The 15,140-nt window shown below is 34.0% G+C and overlaps 2 protein-coding genes across 3 annotated transcripts in view; both read left to right on the top strand.

The window, feature by feature from the left end:
- LOC126972102 (zwei Ig domain protein zig-8-like) overlaps positions 1-15,140 on the top strand; it is a 235,091-nt gene that overhangs the window by 52,545 nt on the left and 167,406 nt on the right. The gene's annotated exons all lie outside the window — the stretch shown is intronic.
- Positions 1,003-1,374, top strand: LOC126971987 (uncharacterized). The gene has a single exon (XM_050818513.1). The coding sequence runs from the start codon at positions 1,003-1,005 to the stop codon at positions 1,372-1,374; it is 372 nt and encodes a 123-aa protein (XP_050674470.1).

The raw sequence follows: 15,140 nt of genomic DNA, 5'->3' as shown, positions 1-15,140 counted from the left end.
TAAGCATAATTATTGTGATGCCACTCAGTATTCTGACTATTTCAAAAACCTAGTGAGCGGCACTGCATAATGTGAGCAGTGCATTGTTGCCCTAATGCAATCTGAATTACAAGAATATCATTGTAGGCATTATCGATTTACACGTTCAATAATAGCATATTAATAAGCATGACAAAAAAAAGATTGGTAATTATTAGTAACTCTATCTTTGATGATGATGATCAGATCCAGTATAAAATGGGCTTGACAAACTTATAAATTACACCAATTATAAAAATTTGAAAATAATCGACTTTGTGTTTGATTTAATCATTCACGGCTGGGCAAAAATGAAAAACTCTCGTGTATCGATGTGTTATGATACTGCTTTTTATCAATTCACAATAAATTAAGTATCAGAAACATTTTATCAACCCCTCAGAGATGGTGAATAAATCTACAGTCTGATTTTGACGCTCTTGATAAAATATATACCTATGGTATTCCGAAAATAGAATCAAAACGAAATGAAATTCTTCCAAAAATTAGCTGTTAACTTTTCTCTTAAATCATCCTTGTCAACAAAACCATTATCAACTGAGCATAAAGCAGTTCAAACTTTGTTTATGGATCATCTAATCCAAAGATATTTCCAATAACTGTACAAAATTTCTCTCCTATCACAACGAACAACTTGAACAATAGCGTACAATTTGATAAAAACAAATTTAACTTTCTCCTAATTGTGTAATTTGATAATTGTTTGCCCAAAGTGCTTTAAGCATTTATTTAAATATATGTTGTGAAAGGACTCAGATAATGACGTCATTAATTGTAGAAATTGATACTAAGTGTTTTTATGAGCGCAAGATAATGGATCATTCATAATCAGATTTGCTGAAATTAATTTAAGAAAACATTTTCTTGGGATTTTATTGTAATATTTAATTGTACGTCTCCAACCGCATTAACACTGGCTCTATGAAATGGAGGGAGCTTACAGGTGTGCTGTGTGACTACAAAATGCCCATACCAATAAAAGGCAAAGTCTACAAAACTGCCGTAAGACCAGCACTAAGGTACGGCTCGGAATGCTGGCCGCTCATGGAAGGAATGAAAATGCTCAGATGGTCTGGTGGCGTCACTTGCTTGGACAAAGTGAGAAATGAGTACATCCGAGGCACTTTAAGAGTCAGGCCAATCCCAGAAAAGCTGTTGGAGACTAGATTGAGGTGGTATGGGCATGTCATGAGGTGTCCAGATCATGTGACCAAGAGATTGCTTGATATTAACACTGGACCAAGAGAACGCGGAAGACCCCGATTAACATGGAAATCAGTAATAGATAAAGATCTACAAAAAGCCAAAATAGATCCGCAGACGACCCAGGACTGAACGTTCTGGCGAAGACTGATTAGGAAAGCCGACCCCAACTAAAATGGGATAGTGCGAGGATAAAGAAGAGATTTAATTGTACGTCTCTACGGACTAAATATGAATAGTATGGAAGATAATCTAATAAAAATATTATTTAAATGTATTTTTTAGTATGTCAGATATAGCACAACCATCATTTCGATCTGTTCACGAAAATTGCTATCGCAATAAGCCCTTGTTTTACGTGCAGCGGGGCTAGTGGGACCAGCCCTATTTTTGGTACCAAATGTCCTAGAGATTACGAACAATTAATTGTTTCCTAAAACTGAAGCCCACGTCGGTATACCCCTTACGGAACATTCTGTATAAATATAAATAATATACAGGATGGGTTTTTGAGAAGGGAGGTGATGGCCAAGTCGGAAACTACGAGCCTTAGAGGAAAGCCGTGAAAGGAGTCATGCCCTCGATTTATAAGAAACCAATAAATGCATATTCAGTTTTTTTTAATTTCTTAAGCTTTAGACGGAAACCGACCCTAACGAGTTTTCTAAAAAATACATCCATAAATCCATGCAACGTTTGATCGTTATCGGCAACAGCTTATTGGTTCAATAATACAGGTGTAAATTTTTAGAAAAATCATTCGGGTCGATTTTAGTCAAAAGTTCAAGAAATTAAGAAAACTGAATACCTATGCACTTATTGGTTTCTTACAAATCGAGGGCATGACTCCTTACACGACTATCCTCTAAGTCTCGTAGTTTCTGACTTGGCCATCACCGCCCTTCACAAAAACGCAAACTGTAGACTATACATCATAAAATCTTATGTAAAAATAAAAGCAATACGCACATTTGAATACACTACATGTGTGTAAAACAATAACACCAATATACCAATGTAGTCATTCATATCCTTACCAATTCAACATTATATTCAATCGTCTTATACACAAACGACATGATGTTAATAATTACGCCTATGGCATTTGTATTGGCCAGAAAGTTAAATTAATATTGTAGCATTTTAGTCAGTTTTAATATGATAGCAAGACAAAGTTGATAACTAAATAAACTACGATACCCCACATGAAATAACTTTGATATAATTTAATTCCACTGTAACTCTGTAACAACCGCTTCAAGCTGAAACTTAAATCAATAAAATTTGAATACTGCTTAAAAAGGACAATAAGAGCGGTTCAAATTATCAACGGTTAAAAGAACAAACAAAAATTATAAATAATTTGTTATGTTTTTTAAAGTCACTTCTGGGATTAATTAACGTTGCGGCACTCTAACCCGCGACCTCTCGCGTTCCGTGCGAGCGCTCTTTTGAACTAAGCCAACTGATCGAGTGACGTTTCGTTTGTAAAATCTTGTATGCTTTGTTTGAGGTCTCGGGTTCGAGTCCCGCATCGTTCATAACATTTTGTTTTCAGTTTTATTTGTGTAGCAATAATTATGATTACTGATATATTGGTGGATTAAATTCACCACATTGGTTCGAGATATGAAATTCACCGTTCTGAAAATCCAAAGGACGATGGAATAAAATTTACTATTGAAATGGCACAAGAGAGTACTTACAGCAATGCTTGAAGATTGTTTGACATACCGAACTGCTCTATTCAGCACACTGATCTCCTGCAAGAGTCTTCAAAACATGGCTCTTTAAGCCACTATTCGGAAGCATAGATTTACAATGAGTTAAGCAGAATGCGCGATTTTAATAAAGTTCTCGTGCACGAGTGAGTAGTATTAGAGAGTGACATCTGATGGTGATGCCTTATCGAATGGTTTCTCAAAAACTACCTAATGGCATTTTATTTCAAATGCCTATGGTCTTTCAAATTCAAATATCACAATCACTTACTGAACGTCAAAAACTACCACACATTCAAAATAGACTGCCTCAGACCTGAGAAGAAGAAACTCAGTGGTCTTTTTTTTATAAAAAATATGGATAACAATGTAATATCGTACAATAAATATTTATAATTAAAATACCTGAGGGTGTTCGCTTCATTCCCAGTCTGTGGTATCATTAAGAAAATCGTTTGTGCTACAGTAACCTTTCTCACAAAAACGTTTTTTAACAATTCTTTTCAATTTTGTAACAAATTTGATTTGTACACTTTCTGGAATCTTATTGTAGAGGCATATGAATCGACCAATAAAAGACTTACTAACTCGACCCAACCGAGTAGCAGGCATATCAAGTTTATGTTTGTTACTTGTGTTAACATTGTGATTGTCACAGTTTCTAGCAAATTCCTCAATGTTCTTTTGAACATAATAGAAGATTTTCCAGAAGATATTGAGAATTAATAGTTAAAATATTTATTTCTTTAAATTTTTCTCTAAATGATTCTTTAGGACCTAGGTTATAATTAATCAAGTTTTCTAAAGCCAAACATGAGTGCTTACTACAAGAATCTTCAATACTACATAATGAGTTCTATACTTGTTCATCTTTTGCTTTCAACTCTTGAAGAATTCGACCATATGTTCCACATATTTTTTTCTAGGTGGCTGTTATTCAAAACTGAATGAGAAAACATCAATTCATTCCAATAAACATTAGTAAAATTAGCCAGTCGTCACAACTTGATTCTGCTTGCTCTGTTTATTTTTAATCTATATAGGTTGTCAGTGGCGCCGATTTATCGATTGCCAAAGATGGAAAATTCCAGTTTTAGTGAGTCCTCAATACTTATAAAGATTGTTTTCGAGACGTATACGTAGACCCACGTATATTACCTACACCGGTTGATACATAGACCTTTATAGGGTTACCTACAAGGATAATGATATATATTATTATTTTAAGCTTTAAAAATTAAAAGCAGAGACATAATTCAAATTGTAACTGGTCGCTGGGCAATACACAATAGCCAAACAAAAAAAAACACTTTATAAATAGATTTTTAATACAAATTTCCTGCTTGCATATCTATTACAAATTTAATAACGCGACTTCAATGTTAAGGCGACACTAAATGCTGGCGACCTTGAGCGATATGAGTTCACAGCTCTTATGTAACAAAGCCAATATTTTCAAAATTCTTGGGTCGAAAATGTAATATTGTAACAGGCGCAAACTGCTTAATTGCTTACAATCCTCATTATTGATTACTAATCTAAATAAATGTACCTACATAAAAAAGTAAAATCTATAAGAACAACTTTTATGATAGTAGTATACTAAACAAATGCATGATGCCGAGAAAAAACTTATTTAACTGCAAAGAAAACTGGTAGTTCATAATAGCTCTAGAGTGCTAACTTTAACCAACAATAAGCATTAGTAACCTACAAGTAAGACTTAAGGGTATGTGTAACAGGATAAAGTAGTGTTCATAACTCCAAATCCTATATTTTCACCACAAAACATGTCTGAAAACACATTGTTTGCATGTTTTCTGTTTACCCTTCGCCTTAAGTTGTCAAATCGCTACGAAGACCCATCGATATAAAAGATTTTCTATATAAATAATAGCTAAAAAAACTTAGACAACACGCTTCTTATAGAAAACCGAACTACAAAATTCCTAAATTATAAAAGTGATACGTTTAAACAAAATTGATATTAAAATGGAATTATCAAAATGAAACAGTCTGTTTAGAGAACGTACTTTGACCCCTGTAGGAGCGTCAACAGCCGGTGCGTGGATTACACTGCATGGCAAACTGGCAACGTCACTTTTTGATTTTCAAATATTCATGTTCAATGAATCATTGATCTAGTGATCCAATTCTACAGCACGTTAAAATTTTTTGAAGAAAAGTCTACTTCTCGGCAGAATTTAATACACCGGGTTTGATCAATTTTTGTAATACTAGCTATAAACGTTGTTTTGCCATATAAAGTATAATTCACACTATAGTTTTATAAGTAATAAAATATTGCCTATATTATAGCCTGTACATCATTTTGTTCTATTGTCAATAGTTTCTGCAGCGCACGCAAAAATAGGTTTTCGATTTTACACCTTGTGTTACAAAATAGCAATTTTATTACGGATCCCTTTTGAAAAAAAAAAAACATAGCCTATAGCCTTCCTCGATAAATGGACTACCCAACATTGAAAGAATCATTCAAATCGGACCAGTAGTACCAGAGATTAGCGCGTTCAAACAAACAAACAAACACTGCAGCTTTATAATATTAGTATAGATATCGTCAGCAAATGTGCCAACAAGTACCTACATTAATTGCATATATGCTATTTCATATGTTCATAATGTATAAAGTCAACTGGAGTCGTTAAAGGGAAACTGAAGCATTCACTTCTGTTGAATAGTTTTAATACCGATTTTTAATTTATTTATTCATTATTTGATTAATGAAATTACTTAAATATTATTATAATTTTGTGTTGACTAATCTAATCCTTAAGCTTACAAAGCAACTGTAAATACAAACAATGGTTAAACCAAGGCTTGCATTGAACGATACAAAATTATCTATTCACGAATGCTCTTTGCATTAAAGTCCCAATACCTTTATGCTAGTGGTGAAAACATTTAACAGATTGAACAATTTGTGCATTTGCTATTGCGATGATAAATTTATTTGCACAAATACGTTTCGCTAATTGATATACGATGAGCCAAACGTGCTCGTGTTATGTTGAAGAATGATTATGAAAAATGAATGCATAATTGCATTTTATTAAAACTTCTTTCACAACCAGCAATTCTCAATCTAATTTTAAAGCGAAGCTAAAAACAATATATTAGAATCTTGATCAGATAAAAACAAGGGAAGCATTAAATATTTTGAGTTGTCGAATTTCTAACGTAACATGTTTTGCGTTAGTGATGTTTGAATGGTACCTATTTTTATCCAAGGAGGTTTATTTGAGAGCCTTGCCGGCTAATTAGCTTCGAAAAATTTAAGGGTCATAAGTAAAGCAACGTTATACTTAAAGCCAGCCCACATACTAGTATTCCAGAAATTGTAGGTCCAGTCGCAAGTGTTCATATTGAAAACATTGCATATACAAAGATGTAAGAGTCACTGAGACGGACATATTTGCTACGCTTGCTCTCTTCGGCAATCGAAGCGGCGGCCCCAGCACTACCTGACGTAACTTGGACATGACAAGGACCCAGAGTATCGACGCAAGTCGCATCCCACACCCGCGCTCTTCCCCGTGCCCAAGCCACCAGGGTGCTCTTTAAAAAAGTATTTGAAATGGCTGGAAATTATCGAGTTGAAAAAATATTTATATTATATTTATTTATTTATAAAAGCTTACCAACTAAATACAATTTATTAACTTATGAACTGAGAATTAAACAACAATAATAAAATAGTTTAAATCTACTTAAATTATAGGTAGGCACAACATTACTATACGAAATACATGTGATATTTTAAAATCTGAAATCTATAAATTTTGGAGAGCAACATTATTTGATTTTAAAATTAAGAAAATTTGAGAAGAAGATATCAATGTTTTCATCTATATTAAAAACACTATTATATAATTGTAAATTGTAACATTTGCTGTAGAGGGGAGTTTAAGCCATAATTACTGTGGTGGAATTTAATGTGCATTGGGGAAAAAGTACTAAGCCGACAATTGAAGGCAGGAACATGCAAACCGATTTGTGATAAAATCAATTATTAGTATTTTAATGGTATTACATTATTATATATTGCAATATCATTATAATATTCACACCGTGAAACCAGGTACGATAAACGCATTTTTCAAAATATTTCAATCATTTAAAGTAACAGTTTCATACGTTGTGCCTCTTATAAATTTTCATAAGCACACCAATGAATTTCGTATTCGGCAATTTATTCAACCTGTAAACGTAGATATTTCACCGTCAAAAGTCGCACGTCTCGGCATTTCATATCTGAGTGGAGTACCCTGCATCTGTCAGTGATTAATCACTCCCCACTCCCTTCTCTTTATGTATCAAATTGAATGAAAAAAGAGCTGAAAGCGAAGTTACAAAATTCATTTTTGATAGACATTACAAATTTATAATGCCACGAGCTACATAAAAAGAGTACGAAGCCATTCATTTCATGATGCATTCATTAATTGAACATAGTTCAGGCTAAGTTACAGTACACATAATATTTTGGGACCGATAAAAGGTTTTATCTCAGAATTGTAATAACATGTTTACATTGTTGAATGAACAAACAAATTTAGTCCCATCACCTTTGTTACGTGTCTCATCCGGGGGTAATACGTCACAACAGCCGACCAATCACAGCGCGTCATTTCATGGGACGAGGGTATAAAAGAGCGGCTTTCGGCTCATTTGATCCGGACTCGGATCGGACTCGTGCCAGATTTTGGCGAGATAACACGTCCTGAGGGTGCCTCGTGTAAAGGCGAAACACGTGTCAATCTCGTGCCAGATTTTGGCGAGAAAATACGTCCTGAGGATGCCTCGTGTAGAGGCGAAACACGTGTCGAATTGTTTTAAAAACAAATATTGGCGGAATTAACACTAAAGAAAACTTAAATCATTTGTAATAATTGAGACCTGTTGAGCGATTTTCTTCAAAATCGTATCGGCCGTTCCCAATATTAGTCTATCTCTTACTTGAGATAAAAATCGTAACTATCGTTGACTTTTCTGTCCCAAAATCTTAACGACGGTAGCTCACCTTATCCGTACACGCTGTGTGTCAATGGGACGACGAATAGCTTACTAGTGATAGAAGTTTGTATGAAAATTGCAATTTACGCGTCCCAATATTAGGCGATAATAATGACTTATCGGGTATATTGGGACAGCTTCAGATTATTGACAGCTAATTATTGACAGTAGATGGTAGTAATTTATCTCGATCTGTAGATAGTATATTGGGAATGGCCGTAAATGTATTTGAATTTTAATTTTCGAACTATTTGGGTTGTTGATAGGTGTAGACAGAACATCAAATCTAGGAAGCTTATTTATTTCTGATGTTAGGCAAAAAATTATAAGAATATACTACTAGGTATACATTTTCTAAAAAAAAAGTAAGTAAAAGAAAAAGTACAATGTGTAAAGTACAAGTTTCGCAGTAAGAATCATATAAAACGGCTATTTGGCACAATGAGTGAACCGATGTGTTTACCCAACAAATGTTGTGATTTTTAATGAGTGTAAATTCCGTAACGTTTTGTCTTTAATTAATTCGACACGAGTTTCACCTCTACACGAGGAATCCTCAAGAGATGTGGACACGAGACTGCCTCGTGTAGCAATCAAAACATATCAACAACAAATCACATCATTTGAATAATTATGGATTTATTCAAAAATACGCCTAATTCAATAATATTTCTTTGTGGTGGACAAAGAAATATTTAAATAGTAAAGCGATCGTATTGTAAATTGTAATATATTATAGTAAATTGTATAATTTGGGCAGCTCTATAAATAATATATAAAAACATTTTGAATGTAAATTATTGAATTATTTGATTTCATTCATTAATTTGTAATACAATTGTATATTGTGGAACTCGTGCGAAAAGTTGTCGATTCAATGTAATCGATAAAGTTGCACGAGTTTCACATACTATTTTGTGTTACAAATGTGACGATTTTTTAAATTAAACCGGATGCAATAGAAAAAACGACAGGTAAGAGACACAAATACAAAAATGTGTATGATGAAGCCGGCAAAGAATGAGACCGAAATATGCATACTATTGAAGTGAAAACTTTTTTATCATCGTTGTGATTTTAAAGTCGATGAAACGAAAAAGCGACAGTAAAAAAGAGCAGTCACATCAATTCATAATATTTAACATGGGAGATAATGAGATAGGAAGCATAATACAATGTTTTGGTACCAGGCGATCATAGTTAAAGAAGAGATTGTCTTAAGTATGGCGCGAGTATACCTTAATATATTCTGACTCCAAGTGCACGACGTATTACTACATAGACACCAGGAGAACATATTATTATATATATTAGTGGTGGTAGGAATGTCTTTCATAGCGGTTGAAATCATGTGTCATCCTAGCAACACCTGCCAGGAATTCATATGCAGTTTAGAGGTTAATATTATATTAATTTTAGCAATTTCATCTAAATTTGTGTGTGCCAAGTATAATTTGCGTGCCACAAGTAAACTTTTCACACTCCAACAACAGTTTTATTTACGAAAAAAACTCACGCGTAATTTTAAAATGGGCAAACGGCTCTTTTTCAACCGCAACAGCGAGCGCCAAGATTACTAATTTTCCCGCATGAGTAATAAAAAATATCGGATTTAGCTTTCAGCACCTATTCTCTATGTTAACTTTCACTATACGAAAATTAATCCTCACTCGTGTTCAACAAGCTTCTGAAACAGGGATTTAAAGTTTTGACATCACGATAATATAAATTTTACGTCTGATGATTGACATACATAAACTACCAACCCCTCTTAAATTTTAAAGTCGGTAAAATTACAACTATGATATAATATAAAAGTGTCTATAAGCTGGTTGAGTGAACATCGCCCTATCTCTAGATTGTATTAATAAAATTGGTCTAGACATTCTTGATCCTCATCACAGGAAAGTGGTTCTGCAAATCTGCAATATTTCTTATCTTGACAGCTAACCCCGAAATATCAATAGTTTATAGAGCTGAATAAGTGCAATATGGATCAGTAATACTTCATTGTGTTTTAAATAAATGTTGTATTTCATTATTTATTTATCAAGCGCGTTATTGGCTGAATGGCGAGTGCCGTTACCTCTCAACCCGAAGGCAAATAATAATCTCACTGTGAAGAAAACACCGGCGAAGGTATTCAAAAGTTGTTTGTAAAATTTGTAATTTGATCAATTGATGATTTAATTGTTGATCAAATTGCATGAACTAGCCGGCTAATATTTATACCTATAATTTATTATTAATTCCAGTTTGGTGCTGTTTAAAGTATGTCCCTAATTGATGATGGAATCAATTATTGATCGAGGGAATTGCTTGAATTTTGTAAAGGACATCTTTCTTTGATTTTGGAATTCAGAAATAGCACAAAAAGAAAAGAATACCACATATGTCAACGGTAGTCCTTCTTAAAAACACTTAGATACGTCTAGATAGATAGATAATTCTCTCGCTGTTAGGCAACGCATGACAACAGGCCAAGTTTATTTATTTAGTGTGCATGACAGCTACGTCTTACACTCGCAATTTGTTATTCACTTTGTTTTAGTATGTGTGATTCGCTGATAATATACGTTAACTGATAGCCGCTATTTTTTGTCGTGTCCACAACTGTCACAGTCTGTCTAGACTTATAAATTATGTAAGTGAAACATTAATCCTAGCCCTGTTTGAATTGTTATGAGACAGAATAATATCAGAGTAAAACCAATATAAATCAATACATTAATATGATTTAAAGTTCATTATGGTCTGGATTCTTGATTCTTGATTAAACTCAAAATTTTGAACAGCATCGCAGTTGCCCTTGTCACCTTCAGGCGTAAGCCACCTAGCCAACATTATGTGTAAATATTTTAAATAAAATATGATATTATAGTGATTATTTTTGGTCTCTTATTTTTGGTTGATTCGTTTTGCCGTCATTTTGCACACCATTGCTGCAAAAGTCCGTCACTATCCAGACCTTTGCAGACATATGTAGCAACGTAATGTATGTACATAAATATAGACGACATTCCGTTAGGAACAAGTATTTAGAACATTTCTATTACCTTGTATTGCTAGCTTTTTTAATGAAAATAAGGGACGAGACGAGCAGGACGTTGATCTGATGGTAATTGGTACGCCTAGCCCATTGCACTGCCACTCAGGGTTCTTGAAAAACCCAAAAATTCTGAGCGGCACTACAATTGCACTCGTCACCTTGAGACATAAGATTTTAAGTCTCATTTGTCCAGTAATTTCACTAGCTACGGTGCCTTCACAACGAAACACAGTAATGCTTACACATTACTGCTTCACGGCAGAGAGAGAGAGATAATATCTAACCTAATATTATATTTTAGCAAATTTAATGCTTTTTTCCAACTTATTTAAAAAAGTTAAACTTCCGACTCTTTAATAATAAAATAGAAAAATCAATAAGACATATACAACATACAATCTCATGATAGGATAAAGCACATTTTGCAAATTGAATAATTAAATCTGAATTAAGCAACGGTTAAAGTTCTTGAATTACCAAACTTGCAATATAACATTGATTCGTGGATCTAATATCGCGTGCTTCCTAAGTTTAAACTAGATTTTAGACGGTATAATTAAGCTGGTTACCTATGAAATTAGGCTTTCACTGGAACGATTGAGATATCAAACTTTACTTCGAAATGTTGAATAATCATGTCAGAAGGTGGTAGATGTTGATAATGCAAGATCTCTATTTTTGAAGCATTACTAGACTGATTTGGCCTATTATTATTATTATTATTATTATTATTATTTGAAGAGGGTGGCTATTTCCTAGTCTTAAAGATTCCTAGTAACACCGCGTCCAAAATTGAACTATTGTGTTCGCCACTCGCTACGAACCTAACTCCTTGATGCGAGTGTTGAACACACTATCTGGCGGCACGAAGTTCTTGCCAAAGATTGTGTTACGCTTATGCATTAGTGGGCCGCTGTCGCAGAGTAGATGAATAGGCGTTTCATCATCCTCAAGGCAGAATCTGCAAGTTTTGTCGATTTTGATGCCAACCACACTGAGGTGCTTGTTTAGGCGACAGTGCCCGGTTAGCATCCTAGTGAGTATGCATAGATTTTTCCTGTTCAAAGATAGGGCTTCATTCGCATAGTTGCTGTTGAATGCCCTTGTCAGTGCTTTAGAGTAGTTTAAACCTGAATAGTTGTTCCAGCGTTTAAGTGATTCTTGTTTACATTGGTTACTCAGGGTGTGGCGGATGGCGCTCTTAGGCAGTCCACAAATGGGTTCCGGACCATATTGGACTGCTTTAGCCCCAGCTCTTGCGAGCTCATCGGCCATTTCATTGCCTATGATTCCAGCACGCCCTGATGATTTGGCCTAGGTTGAGTTTCTAATCACAAGAATTGAGTTTTGTCTTTTATCATGTTCTTTCTCATGAAATATGATAAATTTCAGTGATTTAGATTATCTATTCTTAGATTCAGATATTTTGCTTAATATTCTTGTGTTTTACGATTTTACACAGTATGTTCTTATATTTTCAAAGTTTAAGTAAAACTTATAGTATATGTGTTGACATTTTCTTATCAAATACTAGTTATATTACGAAGTCGTAGGAGGGTCCGTAGCTACTACGTAAGTCGGTACTGGCAAGGAGCCGATCTAATTCCTAGCCAACAGATATGTTTGAAGCGTTTAAGCAAAAAGCAATCATATATCGTTAACTATAATGTCAAATAATGTCAAGTCTATACATTGTAAGCACTTCACAAATATATTGTAAGAAAATGAATTTTTTATTAGATAATATATTATTATTACATGTCAAATAATGAGAATTAGACAAAAGGGTTAACAAATTGTTTAAATTGTATCGTATTTTATTTTCCTGTGGCAAATCAGGCATATATGGCAATGTGTACATTATAATTTTGAAATTTTGATGAATAGTATTAGGACTAGTGTTATCTGTGTCGTATTTTCTGAAAAGGGGATTCTTTACCTGCATAGCCAATAAAATTAAATATTTTAAGCTAGAAGTCCCGGGTTCGAATCCGGTAGGTGCAATCATTTATATGATGAATATGGATGTTTGTTTCCGAGTCATGGATGTTTATATGTATTTATGTATGTTTAAGTAAGTATATTGTATTAAATATATCGGTGTCTTGTACCCATAGTACAGGCTATGCCTAGTTTGGGGTAAGATAATTTGGGAAAATTTATTGAATTAGGCGTTACTTTACAGAAATCCATAATTATACAAATGATTTAAGTTTTCTTTAGTTGGAAATAACAATTAAGAAAACTTAAATCATTGGTACCAGATAATTTGTGTAAAAGTGTCTCTATATTATTATTATTATATATTATCATCCTTATCTGTCTAATAATGACTTGTTGATGGTTATTAATTACAATAATAATATTAAACGATTAATTCGCTATCCTTTCTTCGTTGCTGTAATTAAATCAAATCAAAAATACGTGAAAATTCCATTTATCGAAATAGTCCAACAAAAATTAAATTTTTAATAAAATCACAAAGACCATGAATCAAAATATAAACTATGCTATCTCTCAAGTTCGACCAAACTGCACACAGGTTACGCACGAAGATTCTTAATATCGGTTCAGAAGTGATTTGAACGAACAGCGTGACCCAGAATTTTTATAGGCTTAAGATAATAACTAAGTGTATTCCATTTACGACGTCTCCAGCTATTAACATATACGCAAATAACTTGGTGCAAATAGACAAAGGTCTGAAGCGACGCCATTACGTGTTTCCGCACGACAAAATGGCCGACCCGTCAAAGAAACCATGGCATCCGATGCGAGTATGAATAAAACTGTACAATAGTTGCTCATTTAGCTTAACTTTACGTGTAATTATTACTCTTTTTGCGGTGTTTGTCTAGAAAGGAACGACATTCGTTATTCAAGATAAAAAGTATTCTCTGTTTCATAATCGTTATCCCCATTGTATTCATATTTGCTTTTGTGTCAGGAAAGACATTTTTAAAATGAAAATGTCGTTTTTTAAATTAAACCGTAAGTGGGAAGTCGTAAAAGCATAACGCGTGGTAGTAAAAAGAAATAGATACTACGGGAGCGTAGCGCAGAAGTTATGTAGTAAATTTTTTATGTAAATTTAACTCAACAATAAATTGAGGCAGGAATTTTTCACGTGACGCACTTTCGCCAACACACGCATATTTTATAGCTTATTCTGGCGATGGCTGCGTCAGATCATAGTGACATTTTGACATACGGTCCTGATATTTGTTGTATAATGCTCATATCTTGTAATAAAATGGTTTTTTCAACGTATTTCACTTTCAACCAATAATACAATTGATATTACACAAATAAAATTTGAAAGCAAAATTTATGAACGACGCGTGACTGAGAGTTGAACAAAACATAACAAAGACGTGACGTCACTCGAACGGATGCCTCAGTAGAAGAGCGCTCGCACATACGCGAGAGGTCGCGTGTTCGAGTCCCGCGTCGTTCATAAATTGTGTTTTTAAATTTAATTTGTGTAATTAATCCCAGAAGTGAGGGTTATCACTTTAAAAATAACAAATTGCTTACCATTGATATTAGTAATATTTTACTAGCAGGGTTTGACTACACAGAATTCGTTAAGCTTGAAATAATTTTTTTTTTCACCAGTGGGAGGCTCCTTTGCACAGGATGTCGGCTAGATTACGGGTATCACAACGGCGCCTATTTCTGTCGTAAAGCAGTAATATGTAAGCATTACTGTGTTTCGGTCTGAAGGGCGTAGGAACTAGTGAAATTACTGGGCAAATGAGACTTAACATCTTATGTCTCAAGGTGACGAGCGCAGTTGTAGTGCTATTCAGAATTTTTGGGGGTTTTCAAGAATCCTGAGCGGCACTGCATTGTAATGGGCAGGCCGTATCAATTACCATCAGCTGAACGTCCTGCTCGTCGGGTCCCTTATTTTCACAAAAAAAACTTTGGATTTGCTTTTCTTGAAATAAGAGTCTACAAGAGAAGAAGGTTCATAACAGTGATGATAATAATATGTAGAGTATCCTTCCCTGATATTGAAATGTATGTAAATATCCCCGTAAAACACCCATTAAAAGTCTTTCATGAAGCTGAAAATTTAAACGATT

The sequence above is a fragment of the Leptidea sinapis genome, chromosome 25 (assembly GCF_905404315.1).
Source record: "Leptidea sinapis chromosome 25, ilLepSina1.1, whole genome shotgun sequence".
Taxonomy (NCBI): domain Eukaryota; kingdom Metazoa; phylum Arthropoda; class Insecta; order Lepidoptera; family Pieridae; genus Leptidea; species Leptidea sinapis.
Note: the sequence above shows the minus strand (reverse complement) of the source record. Positions and strands in the feature narration are given on the sequence as shown.

What these genes read in the sequence shown, in the direction of transcription:
- LOC126971987 (XM_050818513.1), top strand. Translation starts at nt 1,003, where the DNA reads ATGCCCATACCAATAAAAGGCAAAGTCTACAAAACTGCCGTAAGACCA.